Here is a 17,162-nt window from a genome sequence, read left to right as displayed (position 1 = left end):
CAGGTGTTGGAGAGCTCTGACCAACTTAGTAACATATTAATCTCTTTCCCCGGTGTGCTGTGATGATCACTGAGAAAAATAATCACATATATTATTCAACTTCCATGCGCAAACCACAATACTGTATTATCCACTTGAGTTTAATAGGCTAAAGATGGGACTTGAATCACACAACTCAAATGCAGCTCCCACTTGTCAATGCTCAGTGATGACCTGGAGGGAAAAGAAACATAGTTTCATTTATTGTTCCTGTAAAATTGTTAATTGCAGGCAAGCTGAAAAATGAAGAAAGAGAGAAGCTGGCACTGGATGCAACAATTAAACGTTTGTACAGTAAGTAGAGCTCAGTGAATTTTAAAAAAAACTGGTCAAGTTCCATGGAAGCTGACAAGCAGTCCTGACAGAATTTTCTTCATGATGCAGTACTTTGATTTTAAAACCTTCAAGATGCAATAAACAATTTGGTTTCTGTGAAACTGTAAATAGAGAAATTACTGCACACGCCTATGTTTATAATAATTGTTCTCTGCCATGGTCACATATGGAAGGGGATATGGAGGAATCACTAGCTGTCTTCTTGAATATGGTCTTTCTTTTCTAATTATATTAAGTAATCCTATATTATGTTTGATATGTGAATACCTATTGACACATGACACTGGTTCAGGGATAAGCAGTGAGGTGGCCGAGTTTGCAGATGACACAAAACTTTTCCAGGTGGGGAAGACCAGAAGGGATTGTGAAGAGTTCCAGGAGGATCTCTCCAAACTGGGAGAATGGGCGGCAAAATGGCAAATGTGTTCCAGTATAAGAAAATGTAAACTAATGCACATTGGGTCAAAACATTCAAAACATTATTTATCAGCTGATTTCTGAGCTGTCTATGATGGATCAGGAAAGAGATCTTGGTGTGCTGGTGGACAGCTTGATGAAAGCGTCAATCCAGTGTGGTTGCAGAAGAGAGCGACTAAAATGATGACTGAGCAGGGGCACCTCCCTTATGGGCAAAGGCTATAGAGTTTGGAGCTCTTTAGGATAGAGAAAAGGTGCATGAGGGGGAACCTGACTGAGATGTATAACATTATGCAGGGGATGGATAAAGTGGATAAAAGGAAGCTCTTTTTTCTCTCACGCAATACCAGAACCAGGGGACAACCACTCAAACTGAGTGTTGGGAGAATCAGAACAGACAAAAGAAAATATTTCTTTACTCAGCGTGTTCTTAGTCTGTGGAACTCCTTGCCACAGGATGTGGTGATGTCATCTGGCCTAGATGCCTTTAAAAGGGGATTGGTGGAGGAAAAGTCCATCACAGGTTGCAAGTCATGACGGGGCTGTATAATCTCCAGACTTAAAAGGAAGGTACTTCAAAATGCCACGTGGAGGGGAGGGCTACCAGGAAATAGATATCTAGTTGTCTCGTGTGCTCCCAGAGGCATCTGGTGGGGTCACTGTGGGATACAGAAAGCTGAACTAGATGGGCCCTTGGCCTAATCCATCAGGGCTATTCTTATGATATTCAAGCTGCATCACATACAGGTATCACATCCATGTAGGCATGTTCTCCCTATGTATACCACACTCTGCATTTCAACAATGTTTGCAAACTGGCACATTGGGTTTTACTGTGTGAAAGCTGACAGAATTGAAAGGGATAAAGAAAAGAAAGGGAAAAAAGAAGAAAGGACACCACATTTGTATCTGTGCAGGAATACAACATTGTGTGCAGCAGAAGTGGGCAACTGTGAACAGCCCATGTCCCACTCACTTTGAGCTGCCATGGGTCAACCAGATGAAATAAAAAAATGCAAGTTAGTTGTCAAAAGATGTTATTTTCAGCCCAAAGAAAGTATGGTGGTCACACAACTTGTTGGGTTTTTTTAGGATAAACACCTTTTTAAGAACAGTTTTCTTGCCAGAGTGGGGGGAAGGCCTCACAGGCCACACAATCTCCTCACACTGTGTATAAAAGCCAGTGATTCCCAGACATAACTTGTAAACTTACACACATTGCTGTTCTGCATTACTAAAGAGAAAAGAAGTACATTTTGTCTGAGCTCTCTGGTTACATGGGCATTAAAAAAAATAACTATTCCTTCTGAGGTAATCTTATCTTTCACTGCAAGAGGTCCCCTTTCTCAGGTGTGGTGAGCCACGTTAGGTACAAGTATTCTAGCAGGATGAGATGTTTAAGGAATGTACTTCTGGGCTACAACCAAATATACACCAGTTGTGTCATCAATCTAGTTAATAAGAATCTCTGAGGGAAGGGCATGGTTTTGTTCAATGATCTAATTTCTTCATTTTTCCCAACTAATATGAGAGAAATTCTTATAAAGATGATCCATTTGGTTGCAGGAGGATACAGCATTTCCACAACTGTTTGAATTGTACACGAAGAACCAAATATATTGGTGGACAAAGAAGAAAGGTGGAGGCAGGGACTGGGGCCTGCAAATGCTTTGGGTTATGATCTCCTGCGGTTTGTTCCATTTACAGATGAGATGCACAATCAGTCCAGGGAGTTTATGGTTCAGCGAGATGAGATGCAAAGGACAGGTCACCTAAACTGGTAGCAAGACTTCCAGCCATTTGGGATTTTGTAATTGGTACCCTAAAGACCACTCTATACTAGATAGGTCTGGATGAACAATCAATCTGACATGTGTTCCCACGTAAAGCTATAAGCAGCAACCAACTCTGTAATATTTATTTATGTACATTTATAGTGTATGGGGGGATGAATTCACTCTTCTACAAGTAAGTGAAAGACATATATCCCAAAATGTTAGAAATTGCGGAGTCTGTGGTTGTAAAGCTATATGCATCAGACTAAATTGCTCAAACAATAAATGATTTTCCCCCTCAAAGCTATATCCAGTTTAATGATTTTACTGGTTTTAAATGCTAGAAAGTAACAATGAAAAACTATCTCACAGGGGTCCATACTAATGTACTAGGATGTATGAGTAAAGGCACTTCTGCTTTCCCAAAGTATTATATAACATGCAGCGAAACTGACACAAACACTTTAAAATTGCACTCTGACCTTATGATTCATGTAGGAATGAGGCTGAAACTAACATGTCACCATATATCATCCACCATGTTGAGGCTAAATCCTCATGATTGTTACATCTCAAAATCAGAGAAGGGAGGGATCCCTTGGGCTGTGTGCACTTGACTATACACTCTTATTGTCAGGGCTCCAGTCTGGAGAATCCTGGGGCATGTACTTTAGTGAGGTACTTAAGAGTTCTCTGCTGTATTTCAGTGGCGTTCCATACAGTTCTCTGGCAGAGATCTCAGTACCTCAACTGGACTACGAATCCCCCAAAAAAACACAGAATTTAGTCATAGCAGTTAAATTGGAATCAAACTGCTATAACTGTGTAGTGTAGACACACAGCCTTACGTCTTGTCCATGTTATTATGTCCAGTGAACTGGCAAGTTCAAAGGTACGGCAATCCCAGCTAGCAAAATGGAAGGATGGAAGTTCTTTATTCACTAATATACCTATATTGTGTGGCAGACATAGGCATGCTTCATCTGAAGGCAAGGGTGGGCAATTAATTTCTATAGGGGGGCCACATGAAAAATCTGAACTGTGTTTGGGAGCCAAACCAACTTCACTTAAAAATAAAATGAAACAGTGATGTTATTATTGTTTTTATTTTAAACTTGTTAATTTTCACAAATACTAAAGAGGGTTTTTTTGCGGTATGTTAAAGATAAGCAATTGATCAACATTAGATAAAAAGCTATACAGCAAATGGTTTTGATGTTCAACTTGTTCAGTGAGAGAAATCGTCTGTCTTGGGCTTGAACAAGGAGCGGCTCGCAGGCCATATGTGGCCCTTGGGCTGCACTTTACCCAGGTCTGTCTTAAGGGATCTACTTTGTGTTTTACTGGAACCCCAACATCTACTAATTAAAGCAAGTGCAACATAGTGACTCAGGAGCAGAATGTGGAACATTAATTTCTAGGAAAATAAATATACTGGTGAAGCTGTATGTAGCTGAGAAATGGACAGTGAGATGATGCTCTGAAAACCTAAAAGTGCTGCTATGCATGCCATCACTATCATCTAGCTTTAAAATAACTTTCTAAACTCTTGCTAGGGGCAGCATATACTGTAAAAATTAAGAAACAAGAATGACTCTGAACATATTCTCAGATCAGGACTTTTTTTCAGTACCTGAACCAAAATCACTAACCACTATCCCACCAAAGCAATCTTAACTAGATCTTGTGGGGGCAGGGGAATCTGTTGTTCGTCTTAAACATTTGGGAGTCACAAATGCTTTGTAATCTACTATAAATTACTCATGTAAATCCTGATCTACCTTCTGCCGTTCCATACTATAGTGTTAAGAGTTTTGTGTGATTTAGCCCCATACCACCAATTTTCACAGTGTTTTAGGGAACAACATTAAGTTAAATTGATGCTGGGACACCTATGGCCATTCCCAAGTAGTTCAAAGGAATGTTACTCTGTCATGGCATATTCTAATGATAACAAGCCATCCGAGGACACAGCTGTCCACACTTCTTAGAAGTAAAGGTCTGAGATCTTAGTGACTCAATATTAATCAAAAATCAGAGGAAGGTTTAACAAGAAGCACTTCTAATCTGATCCCTAAAAGCACTGTGAAAAAATAAATTACTTTTGACCAGCTATTCATAAGATTGCACTCAGCAGCTTTGAATATGGTTAGCACAGGATTGCCTGTTTGAATTTAAAAACATGATTTAAAACCAGCTTGGAAACATTACTGCTTTTGGCCTACAATTTTCAGAATCTCTTAGCTAGCATGGCAAGAATAAAATACAATGTTTTCAAAGTCTGGTTACCTGAATCAAACACTGATATATGATTGACCCAAACAATGGCCAGATTTTGTTGCAGTTACACAGAAGGAATATAACACTTAGAACCAAACTGTTGTGAGTTAGAAAATCTCTGTAGACCTTTTCAGTTGCATTGAGTTGCACAATGTGATGTGGAACAGGTGATGTTTATGAACATGTCTTAACTTACGGCAAGTCACCTCTAAAAGTGTATGCCTTTAGTTTAACTAAGCTACAGGATTTCAGCCAGTGTATGAGGGGATGTAGGGACTCACAGGCCAGCCCTGCCTTCACTTTTATTGAACATGCTGCTAGCACACGTACTGTACACTCATATATGCTCTCAAGTGATTTTCAGACTTAAACATAAAATCTAAAACCTAGGGTCCTTCCAAAGACACTATGAATTATTACCAGAAAAAAGAAGAGAAAGGGCCCTGCAATGTCTTTGAAAATGTTTGTCCATTTAAAGAGGCAAAGAAAGGAACAAAACCATGTCTACTAGACCAAAACACAGCTATACACATGGGAAATTTTCCCAGTAGTAAAACTGCTGATCTTAATAACTTCTTAACAGATCTTTTGGAAATGATGGCACAAAAAAACCACATTTTTGGAATTTTTAGTCACTTTATCTGGATTTTCTTAACACTTAGAATGTTGAACTTTTAAAACAGTGGCACAGAATTTGACCCTTCCGATTGAAATAGACATGCCCTCTCTCGGCTACCTGTCATCATGACTTGGAGAAAAACAGCTTCCTTACAGACAAATACAGTACGTTGCTCCCAAGCGGAAAAGATTTTTATTAATGCAGTCCCTAGGCGGGACTGTTGTTGTACAAAGTGCTAATAATACTAAAAGGAAAAAAGTGGGGTCTAACAAAAGTCTGGCTGTTTTTGTAGAGCAGGGCATCGCACCACCAAGCCAAGTCTTCAGCTCAGCTGAACCAAAACAGAAGTCAGAGAATCACAAGATGGGGACAGAGAGCAGCCTGGAGGATCAACTGCAAAAGAGGACAATCCTATTGGCAGCTAAAGAGAAAGAGGTGAGGCAGTGACTCAAGTGTTCATATGATTAAAAGATCTCATTAAGAGATTAATTGCTATTTTCAAATGTCCCTCCAGTGCAGATATTTAAAAAAAAAACCCTCCAGACAGCTATTCTGCCAGGTAACAAGTGCATCACTTCAGGCAGATGTCAAGGCTACCTGATAATAAACCAGAAGTTTAATTTTAAAAACGAAAACAAAAAACCCACAAAATTTTAAAACAGCACGATGACCAGAGCGGCTGGGGGATTTGTGGAACTGTAGTTCAAAAAGGTAATGCTTTCAAGCTTTGTTATGAATCTGAAAAGCCAACCTTCACCCAGTGCTTCCAAGTTGATGGCATCTGCACATCACGTTCGGGATGACAGGATCCCTGTTGTTGCACAGCTGGGGCACAAACAATGACCTGTCTGGGGACCAACATATGAGGTGGATGTTATACTAGAACCTTTTCGTCTCTTGTCTTGATCCAAATCTTTAGACAAACACACACACTCCATCGGTGTTCAGCATACTGTACAGTTTTTGGCATGCATCAAAAGAAGGAGCTTGATTTCAAGCGATTGCGCTGCTCGGAAACAGAACACAAAAATTTGGCCCAGATCCAAACAACTTCAAGGGAGCTTACTTGCAAACCAATGGCTTGATAAGCAAAGCCTGTACGTATTGCCAAAGTAAACTTTACAACAGGAAGCTTTGCTGTGATTTTTGATGACATTATGGGTCAAACTAAACATTAAAAGAAATGCATACTCCCTCCAATTAATTCATTCTTCCTCCTGCAATGAGAACCAGTGTAATGTAGTAGAGTGTGAGAGCACATTACCAAATCCTTACTCAGCCATGGAAATTTACTGGAATAGGGAAATGGTATACCTTTCCTTGAAAACCCCTGTTAGTCACTGTTAAGTCAAAACCAACATGACAGCACAAAACATCTTGCTGTAGTACAGTTTCTTCAGAGATAAATGCTTATTCTCTTAAGTCTCATCTGTAAAGATGTCTAAACAAAATCTACCGTACTTTAACAAAATGTATTTTAAAACTTCCATCTAAAGCATAAGCAAGCCATACAATCTCATCAATAAAAATCTTTACCCTCCCCAGTAGAGTTTCTCCCCTCTAATGTTTCCCAGGCATCATTTTCTCTCATTAACTGGCCATACTTGTATATATATATTTATTTATCCTTGAAGAATTGTAAATAATTTTTATTTTTTATTTGAGGTTTTCCTCATCCAGGGGTTTCTGGGTGTGCAATAGTAATTTAAAATCAAATTGACTTTACTTCTATTCATTTTCCTGGGTTAGAAACAGAACTGTTACATATTTATTCCAGTGGTTCCCAACCTCATTAACCCAGGAACTCCCAGGACCTCTGCAACTCCCAGAAGCTTTCACCACTAGCTGTATTGTCTGGGGTTTCTGGGAGTTGTAGTCCAAGAAAATGTGGTTATCAAGGGTTGGGAACCACTGATTTATGTTATGACTATTTTCCACTACTATGGAAAATCCTAAATGGGAATTTTTAAACTAGGAAAACCTACAGTTCATTTTTTTTTCATTTTCCAAAATATGGCATTATTGAATTACAAATACCATTTTCATAATTACGTCATTGTTTTACTTTCACATTGGTTTGAATGGAATTATTTTCTCCAAAACATCATTTAGTATAATGCAAACAACAATTAGCTGTCTGAAATGTTTGTACTGTACATTGGTAACCTTGCTTTTCTGCAATTGGCTGATTGTTTTGCCTATTTTTTTTCAAGCTGCAAATTTAAAAGTACTTTAATTTTAGAGCAATTTTTATGTACATCCCCCATGATCATTGTAACATACTTGGACACGCAAGGTTTCAGACCTTAACAGCTGCAAAAAAAGTGTGGAAGATAAGCTCCTTGTACCCATAAACATGGGGTGTCTCAAGGGTCATCAATATCCCCAATGCTATTCAACATCTATGTGAAGCCATTGGGGAAGGTCGTCAGGAGATTCAGAGTAAGGTGTCATCAGTATGCTGATGACATGCACCTCTACCTCCCCTTTACCACCTCTGCCGTGGAGACTGCTGAGATCCTTGAGAGATGCCTGACTTCCGTACTGGAATGGACCAGGGTGGACAGGCTCAGACTGAAATCAGACAAATGGAAATTTTGTTCCACCGAATGTTTGCAGGAGATTATCCCTAGACTGGGTGGTATTGCCCTCCTGTTTAGGAATCAGATTCATAATCTGGGTGCTCTTCTTGATCCAGATCTTTCTTGGGATTCCCAGATCAGGCTTTAACCAGCTTAGGTTTATCATCCAACTCCGCCCATACCTAGAGGTAGGGCCTTATCTGCAGTTGGACCAAGGCTACGGAATCAACTCCCTGGATTGCTATGTCTGGCCCCTTCCCTGTATTCTTTTAAGGAGACAGCTGAAAAACACTACTTTTCAGGGAGGCTTTTCATTTCAACCCCAGTTGAGCATCTTGCCACCTGTTCTGCTTCTCTGTGATAATTTATCTAGTGCCACTGGTTTCTATACTTTTGTTACATTACTGCTAGTTGTGTTATACTGTAGTTTATTGTTTGTGGAGTTTTCGTTTAATCTTTTGCATAGCGCCCAGAATAGTGCTTCAGCACTAATGGGACAGTACACAAATTAAAGTAATAAACAAATTAAATAAATAAGTGAGCACTTTCTCTTCCCTTACCACTTAGCTCTCTGCTGACTGTTCTCAGACACTTTTCTAGCCAAATCGAGTTGTAGAATTTATTGAACAACAGATTTCTTTCTGAAAGGGACAGATGAATCATCCATGCTTATTTCCATGTCCACTTTGCTGTTTTGTCATTACAATTCACAAAACATTGATGAGGTCCTTTTTTAAATGATTTGTGTCCAAAGTTCCCTGGGGAGGGGGCTATAATTCCCAGAATCCCACAGCTAGCATAGCCCCTGCCCCTGCTGCCTAGAGAATTCTGGGAGCTGTAGTCCAGAAAAAAACCTTCTTTAATCTTGGTTTCTGGTTTGATCAGTGTGCCCTGATAAAAGACGTATAATGTGAGGAGGGCCAAAAACAGATTACCTTTAATTTATATATCCTGATTGACCCACAAACTGGCACAACCTCACACAGTGTTAAGCTCTGACCTTGAAATCCTAATTGCTTGGAAAAATGCTTTGTTGCAGCATGCAATAACTTTTTAACATTCCACAATGCAGGTACTTGAGTCAGTAGCACATACAGGATTTTCAAGTGACTCGAGTTCAGCCTTTCCCAACCTGATGCTGTCTGGCTGAGTTAAAACTAATTCACATAATCCACAGACTAGCTCACCACAGAACTATGGGAGGTGTAGTTCAGATGGCACTAGCTGGGAAAAGCTGACTTCTGTGTTTTCACGACTTGAGTTTGTGTGCACTGGCCTTAGCAAAAATAATAATCAAATGAAAGCTATTACAATAAATGTGCATCCTTTCAATGTCTGAGGGAGTGGAAAAATGGTCTTGGACTTTCAGTAGTTGCCAATCTCTACTCTAGAAATAATCTGAGGGCATCTAAACTATACCATAAGACAAGACAGGGGACTAAGGTGAGGACGATACATTCTCCAACTTGCATGTTTTTAAAACAGAGATGTTTCACATACTTCTGAACTAAACCAATTTGGAAACTGCTGCCTTCGAACTTATTATAGGAAGATAGTAACAACCACATATAGCAAAGCCACTATTCTAAACATCCACTTCCTTCCTTCCTTAGTGCACAGATCTACATCATGAACTAGAAGTACTGAGTGATGAGTATCGCAGTTGCCTCACCAAATTACGGCAGTGCCGCGATGAGTTGAAGAACTCTCAGAACAAAGAGGCCCAAGTAGGAATGGTTTTCTTTCAAACTTAATTTTGTGTTGCCCGACACTGTTGATGCAATCCAAGATCCACTACAGTTGCTCAGTGACTGCAACCGTTGTTGTCAATAGTCCTGAGGTGGGGTGGGTTGGGTTGATGTACCCTGGAAACCTCTCTGGACCAAGTACTGTGTGGCACAGAAAGCTGCAAGGTAGCACAGCACTGTAGGGCTTTTTCATTAGCCTTGGTAAATCTGTGCACTTACATATCAAAGATGTGGATACCCGGAAATAACATTATAGTTCAGTAGAAACCCTGGAATATGTATCATCCAGAATTTTAAACACTTCTTGCTAGACCTTTTCTCTTTATTCAGGTCTTGATGCTAGGTCTGGAAGTTGAATGTATTGATTTACGAATTCTTTCAACCAAATTTGTTGAAATAAATCACTTGATGCTAGTTTAAACTTGAAGATTTTACAATGGATTCTAAAAACACATAATGACTTTCAGAAAGCAGAGAGGCTCTGCTTCATACCCTATCATCCTCCATATGGAGAGGATAAAGGAAGTGATGGTGGAAGAGGGCAGGGCTAACACTTTCTCCTCCTTGCACATAGAGTGAACGCAAGCGGCAGTGTGCAAAAAATGCACAAATCTGTTTTCAACCCATGCCCCAACTGTGAAAATGCAGGTTCATTTTTGCAGAACCAAGCCTTTTAAACCTTCAAAACAGACTATGAAAGGAATGCTAGGGGAGCCCTCTTGAATGGCAAAGAAATAGAGAGACTGGAAACTCCTTCAGGCTCACTATACCAGTGTGCTCAAGTGGTTCAGTATAATGCGTATCGGGGGACACAGATTTCAGACATCATCCCTTACAGAAACACATCTCAGTGGTGTACAAAGATAAGTGCGTACTTTGGATTTTGTACAGAACAGACACCTTGAGACTCCACAGAGCAGTTACCCAGATTAGAATCACTTCACTAATCCCCAGTAGGTTAAAACTAGAGATGGGGGTATTTGTATTCGAATACCCCCGTACAGGTGGACAGAACGAGGGTGACTGTCCACTCACCTTCCACTCTGCCCGCGTGGTTGGAGAGCCACTCTTCGACCTGGCAGTGAGGCTTGTCCCGCCTCCTGCCAGGAGTGGCTAGCTGACTGCGAACTCCAGAGCAATAGGAAGTAAGTACAGAGCCGGTAGCAGCAGTGGAAGGTGAGTGGACAGTCACCCTCGTTATGTCCACCTGTGTGGGGATATTCGTATACCCCCAAGTCTAGGTGAAGCAGATTTTGTTATTAAATTCAAATTCATCTAGTGTGGCATAACACCAGTAAGATACTATCTTTCTCTTTTTTTATTAGTATTTTTGGGTGGGGGAAAACTATCTTCTCAAATCATTTTCCAGGTACATTAATTCTTGAAAGTTGAAGAAGCCTAAGCTTCTTTGCAATACAATTAAAAATAAAAACATAGACTATTTAACAATAACTATGTGAACAGAAAAATAATTATTAAAGGCTATAAAACATATGAATATATTTAACCATTTGTTTATTATCTCATCAGGGTACATCCCTCTTTCAAAGACATCATGATCAGTGGATTCCTCTCCTAATGGCAGTCATGGCAACAGCTATCGTATCTTACCTAATCAACTTTACACCTTGAATGGGTTTTCTGTGGACTTTAGATTATGATATACTACTGTTGTTTACAGAAAATGATTATTTTTGTACTGAACATATTTTTTTAATTTTGTACTGCACATTCCACAAAAGGAATTTTTTTACTTGACTTTGTTGCATAATTTCTTTGTCACTTTTTCATTATTAAAGCAGGTATTAAAGAACCTAGTATGTCTATCTGACATATTCACAGATTCTGTATCAGTTAATATAACTCTCAATGTGACTGCTTTCGAAGTCTTAAATACCCGAGTCCACTAACGTACTGCTTGACCACGTAGGAGCCAGGATGAGTGCTCTTCTTGATTGATTAAACCAACTAGATTCATTCCGCCTGGGTTGTTCTTGTTTAGAAAAAAATGAACACAGAATGGACTTAAAATTGTTGCCATATCCAGAACACCTAGTCTGGGTCTAGGCTCCTTAACAATTTGGAGATGAATAGATTGCCCAAAGTTCATTAAAAGAAAAAATTGTGAATTACTTTCTTTTCAACAGTTTTTAGCCACACTTCTCACATATTTTTAAAAAGTTCAGTATGGGGCTATAGTGAGTAAAAACAGGCAAATGCCTCCATATCAAGGGCCAAGTTTACAAGGCCACTGCTGCCAAAGTTACAACTTCCATTGCTATACTCAGATTTGTGAAGCATTTCTGAGTTTTAAAAGAATCTTTCAGCTTTTCACACCAAAAGTTAAGGCAATTTTTCAAGGCAGGATACAAAATTTCTGGAATACTGAAAGAGTAAAACCGGACTCTGAAATCACTGCTTATCTGACAGAATGCGGCCTCGATAGTGAACACCCTTAGTGGGGTTAAAGAAAGACAGTTGTCAAAGCTATTCTGAGCAGGAAAACTATAGGCTGCAGGATAGCCTAGCAAAACACCAAAGACCGTGCACAGATTCCATTCATCAGAAAATATAGCACTGGATGAAAGCATCTTGGATGTGTCTGCTGCCATGGCTTTAATATGCATCAGTATCTGAGAAAGATGGCCTTTTATGACAGTCACATCTTCTGTGTTACACAGGGTTGGGAATGTTCTAGAAGCAGAAACATCAATGAAAGGTATGCTGTTCCTCATCAGAGCTGTCTCCAGCAACAGTGGCATTATTTCCAAATTAATAATGAGAGCATTTTCAGCTATGCTCAGAACATGCAGTTGGTGGGTAAAGTGACTAATGGTCTCAAGCTGTTGAACATAGCTCAGGATCTGAGAAACCCCAGCAGAATTGTAGTCATACAGGAAAGCTGGTTTCAAGCCAGCAGCTACAGCTAGGACCTCTCCAGCCAGGTTCAAGGAAGCCAAAGGGGATAAGGCCTTTTTCTTTCCCATGCTAAGATGATGCCGAGCTGCCCCAATAAGGAATTGGGGTAAGTGCTCAGCTGTTGTCATCCTTAGACTTGGATTGACTGGGAAACTTTAAATCATATTACTGCCCTCTGTCCATCTGTGACTTCGGTGGGTTCTAGAAGATAATAAAAAAACACTAATTAATATTGCTAAAAGCAGAGGCAGTAAATGCAATGTTTTACCTTTAGGGGAAAATGGAAAAGTAAGCTAAAGTCAGAGAGAGAAAACCAACAGTTATATAAGATCTTCAAAACAGGAAAGTGGGGTGGAAAGGTTACAAGCTTCAAAAGAACCCCTGTTCATGAGAATATATAAATGACATATATATGACTGTGTTTCTCGAAGGCTTTCACGGCCGGGATCTGATGGTTGTTGTAGGTTTTTTGGGCTGTTTAGCCATGTTCTGGAGGTTTTTCTTCCTCACACAGACAGAGTTCTAACTCTTGTCCTGTGAAGATGACGACCACAGAGACTGGTGAAACATTAGGAGGAAAAACCTCCAGAACACGGCCAAATAGCCTGAAAAACCTACAACAATCTGACAGTGTTTGTTGCAAATTACTATTATTTGTACATAGTCCTATCTTTTATACAGTGCATTCTAATGATATGGTTGTTTCAAGGCCTCTCCTAAATAACTCCATTATTTTAAGATTTTACTTTAGAACTGCTTTTTGGAAGAAGTATAAAGAGATTTCTAAATAAAATAAGTTCATGTTTTGAGTATGGACTTCCAAAATCAGACCCAATCCTCAGCCCATGTCAGGAGGCAATTAAGACATGTCCAGGTGCTAAACTGCAAGGACGGTGGGACTTCCCTGAATTTTTCCTCCTGTATCTCTATCTGCACTGCAGGTAGAGTTGAGAGCTCTGAGCAAGTCAGAGAAGACTGCAGGAAGGACCCATTGTGAAATTCATTACGTCCTGCAGTAGTGCCATCTTATTTAAACCAGGAGTCACACCTTTGCTCCTTGTAAACAAACTGCACACAGAACAACAGAGAAGCCAATAGTTACTCTTACTGCAAGAACTATTAAATAGGGCTAAAATGTGCAATCTGTTCTATGGTCTAACAGTCTTCTTTGAATGTGTAACTTTTTTAAGTTGCCCCGTAACATCAAACCAACACAGACAGACCCAGCAAGACCAGAATATGCTACTTGTCTCTTGTGCCTCAAAGGAGAGGTCTTGCAGGATGCGATGTCTCGTCTGATGCAAGAGGGAGCACCCGTCGATCTGCATGCATCTATCTATCTATCTATCTATCTATCTATCTATCTATCTATCTATCTATCTATCTATCGCCCCATTTATGGAATCGCTACTAGGTTTACAAGCTTAAACTTAAAAATCTACAGACACCACATTGCAATTCATGTGGACATACGTGTATTTATTGCCATTTTATTCCGCTTTTCCATTTTAAAAAAAACAGCATTTAAGCCAGGACAACTAAAAATTATCATTAAGGACTACATAAAGTATTCAGCAGGTCACAAAATTACAACAGGAGACGCCCATACCAGCGAGGAAACTCTCCCTCTCCCCACCGCCTTTTGTTTCTATCCGGAACGCCATTTCATTACATCTACTACTCTCACCTCACAGCACGCCGGTCAAGCCTGAGCATGCGCGCTGACTTCTGCTTCTTGCAATTACACATCCGCTTCCTTTCTCGGAGCGAAAGCGGAAGGGAAGCCGATAAGCGTCCTCCACCCATCCTTTAAAGCGACAGGATCTTTTAAAATTTCCAAGACATCCGGCCTAGGAAAGTGTTCTCCGGGAGGATCCAAAGCTATGCAAAATGATCAGCTCCTAATGAACACAAACAACTTATTTTTTCAGACTTCCGAGCAGATTCCACCCCTCTTTCTTTAATTTTTTTCGTTGGAAGAAAGTAATAGGAAGAAAATAAAAGGCAGATCCATGAAATAAAAAACGGATCGTCATGACTTCATATGATCCTTGTCAAACAATCCTCAAATCATAGATACAGTCTCTCCCCTCAGACTACAGTGTAGATATCGTGGGTCCTCTGGTGTATGGATTTGCACAGATGTGCAGAAATGTGGATCCAAAGTGCGAATCCACATGATTTTTATATGGGATTGTTCCCCAAACTACTGTTAAATCATAGGTTCCATCTGTGCTCACATATGTGGTGCAAAAACACTAATACAACACATGAGTCATCATGGATCCATTTTCACATGGGTTCTTCAAGAAATCACCGTCAGGTTGCAAGTCCCCTTGTGCTCAAAGAATAAACCATAGAAGTTATGGATCCTCCAGTTCATTGCTTGGCTAAGACACAAATACATGGGTTCTTATGGAGCCATATGATTTTAATGTGGGATCCACCTCAAACCACTGTCAAATCATAGGTCGCATCTGTGCATCACAGACCACATCACAGAAATAATTGATCCTTTGGCACATGGCTTTACAGCAATGCAAATACATAGATCAGAGGCTCAGGTCCACATGATTTTTACATGCAATCCACCTCAAACCGCTGCTAAATTATGGGTCAACTGTGCCTACAGACTACACCATTGAAAGAATAGTTCCGTCAACCCATGGCTTTTCTGGGATGCAGAAACATGGATCCTTATTGGACCACATGATGTCATCTACCTCAAAGCACTGTCAAATCATAGCTGCCATTTTTGCCCATGTACTACAATATAGAAATCTTGGTTTCTCCAGTGCATGGTTTGGCTGTGATGCCTAAACATGGATCCTGATGGAATCACATGATTTTTATATGGGATCCTCCCCAAACCACTGTCAAATTCAGACAGTGGTCAATCAAATGCAGATCAAGGAACAGGATTCAGCCTGTAAGTGAATGGGGTTACGCTCCTTCTGAAAACACAGGTATGCAACTTGGGTGTGCTTCAGGATTCGTCTCTGACAGCCTGGATGCCCAGGTTTCGGCAATGGCTAGAAGCCTTTGCAGTTAAAACTATATACTGTATGTATAATTTATGTACATTATATATATGTATAATGGCATAATCTCAACTGCACCTGTTTCTTGAGAGGTCTGACCTGGCCACAGTGACACAGGCTTTCATTATAACCTGGATGGGTTACTGTAATGCACTCTACATGGGGCTGCCTTTGGAAAGTGCTTGGAAACTTTAGCGAGTTCAAAATGCTGCAGCCAGATTGTTAACTGGGGTGGGTTACAAGGATCATATAACCCACCCACCATTACAGCAGCTCCACTGGCTTCCAATCCATTTCATGGCACAATTCAAAGTGTTGGTTTTAACCTATAAAGCCGTAAACAGCTTGGATCCAAGCTCTGATTCTCTCTATGATACTGCCTGGGTGTTAAGGCTCTGGAATTCCCAAAGGCCAGGCTGTTTTCATCTTTGCTGTCCTTTTGGAAGCAAAGACCTTTCTCTTAAGGCATGCTTTCCTTAGTGACTGACTGTCTAGGAGACAATAAATGGTTTATATTTTGTTGCTTCTAAATCTGTCTTCAGAAATGCTTTTAATGTTGTATTTTTAATCATGTAAGCTGCTTTGGGTCCTTTTTTTTTAGGAAAAAGGCTCAGTAAAAAATATTTTAAACAAATAATATAAATAGTGGTCCTCTGAAGATGCCGGCCACAGAGACTGGCGAAACGTTAGGAAGAACACCATTAGATCCCGGCCGTGAAAGCCTTCTTGAATACATTAAATATAAATAAACCATAGGTTCCATCTATACCCACAGGTTAAACCATAGAACTCATGGATTCTTTGGTGTATGGCTTTGTAATGGCATAGACCTGACAACTGCTCTGTGTTTGGGTGAAGAAGTGCTTAACTGATGAAAAAAGGAATCAGATTCTGGGATTTTCCCTTGCTTGATGTCTCTTTGTGAATGGTAGTGAGCACAAGAGGGCATCCTGTAGACATCTTGATTGCTGATACTGTCAACATCCAGGCTGGCCTTTGCAAGGTAAAGTTTAGCATCCTTTTTACTTTTTTCAGCAAAGCAATGATATTTTGCAGCAATGTTGGGACATTTCCTGGCATTTTTAATTGAGAATACAGAAGTACTGTAATGTATCCCACATGCATATACCGGGTGGGTTTTTGTTTTGTACTGATGGATTTAATATGTTTAACCCAGTGGTAAGAGCTAATCATAGTCGGCGGGGTTGAGAGTTAAGCAGATTTAATGAGATTTAAGGATTTGTTTTTAATGTGGAAATTAAATGGGAAAGCTTCACTGCAAGCAATGTCTCCATCCCCCACCTCTGGTGGTGGTTTTATTCTTATCCATGGCAACCTGATCCACATCCTGTAAAGTAGGTGAAACAGCAACATATACTGATTAGTGCCCCTGAGGGCATCCTGGC

At 40.0% G+C, this 17,162-nt stretch overlaps 2 protein-coding genes across 22 annotated transcripts in view; one reads left to right on the top strand and one right to left on the bottom strand.

Moving 5' to 3' along the window:
- The window catches only part of TRAF3IP3 (TRAF3 interacting protein 3), a 45,116-nt gene extending 33,485 nt beyond the window's left edge, over nucleotides 1–11,631 (top strand). For 15 of the 19 annotated variants that reach the window (XM_020780642.3, XM_020780641.3, XM_072997203.2 and 12 more), the window contains 4 exons: nucleotides 271–333; nucleotides 5,759–5,901; nucleotides 9,662–9,775; nucleotides 11,327–11,631. In XM_020780642.3, coding sequence (XP_020636301.3) covers nucleotides 271–333; nucleotides 5,759–5,901; nucleotides 9,662–9,775; nucleotides 11,327–11,428 — 422 coding nt within the window. In that variant the 3' untranslated portion in view covers nucleotides 11,429–11,631. Of the gene's footprint in view, nucleotides 1–270; nucleotides 334–2,358; nucleotides 2,432–2,499; nucleotides 4,228–5,758; nucleotides 5,902–9,661; nucleotides 9,776–11,326 lie in introns of those variants that run through there. The other 4 variants (XR_012086262.2, XM_020780639.3, XM_078393389.1 and 1 more) reach the window with 4 other exon arrangements.
- Nucleotides 11,295–14,486, bottom strand: C4H1orf74 (chromosome 4 C1orf74 homolog). Of its 3 annotated transcripts, none has more exons than XM_020780648.3 (2): nucleotides 14,403–14,486; nucleotides 11,295–12,916 (listed from the first exon to the last, which is right to left on the bottom strand). In XM_020780648.3, the coding sequence occupies exon 2, from the start codon at nucleotides 12,841–12,843 to the stop codon at nucleotides 12,037–12,039; it is 807 nt and encodes a 268-aa protein (XP_020636307.3). In that variant the 5' UTR covers nucleotides 12,844–12,916; nucleotides 14,403–14,486; the 3' UTR covers nucleotides 11,295–12,036. The 3 variants fall into 3 exon arrangements, with proteins under 3 accessions (XP_020636307.3, XP_020636308.3, XP_078249516.1); XM_020780649.3 differs by having other exon boundaries at nucleotides 14,325–14,410; XM_078393390.1 differs by lacking the exon at nucleotides 14,403–14,486 and adding an exon at nucleotides 14,189–14,312.
- Nucleotides 14,487–17,162: the final 2,676 nt, after the last annotated feature.

This window comes from Pogona vitticeps, chromosome 4 (assembly GCF_051106095.1).
Source record: "Pogona vitticeps strain Pit_001003342236 chromosome 4, PviZW2.1, whole genome shotgun sequence".
In the NCBI taxonomy this organism is placed as follows: Eukaryota; Metazoa; Chordata; class Lepidosauria; order Squamata; family Agamidae; genus Pogona; species Pogona vitticeps.
This window is presented reverse-complemented; position numbering and strand designations above follow the sequence as displayed.

Bases quoted from the DNA above. Each gene is read 5' to 3' on its own strand.
- C4H1orf74 (XM_020780648.3), bottom strand. From the start codon at position 12,843: ATGACAACAGCTGAGCACTTACCCCAATTCCTTATTGGGGCAGCTCGG.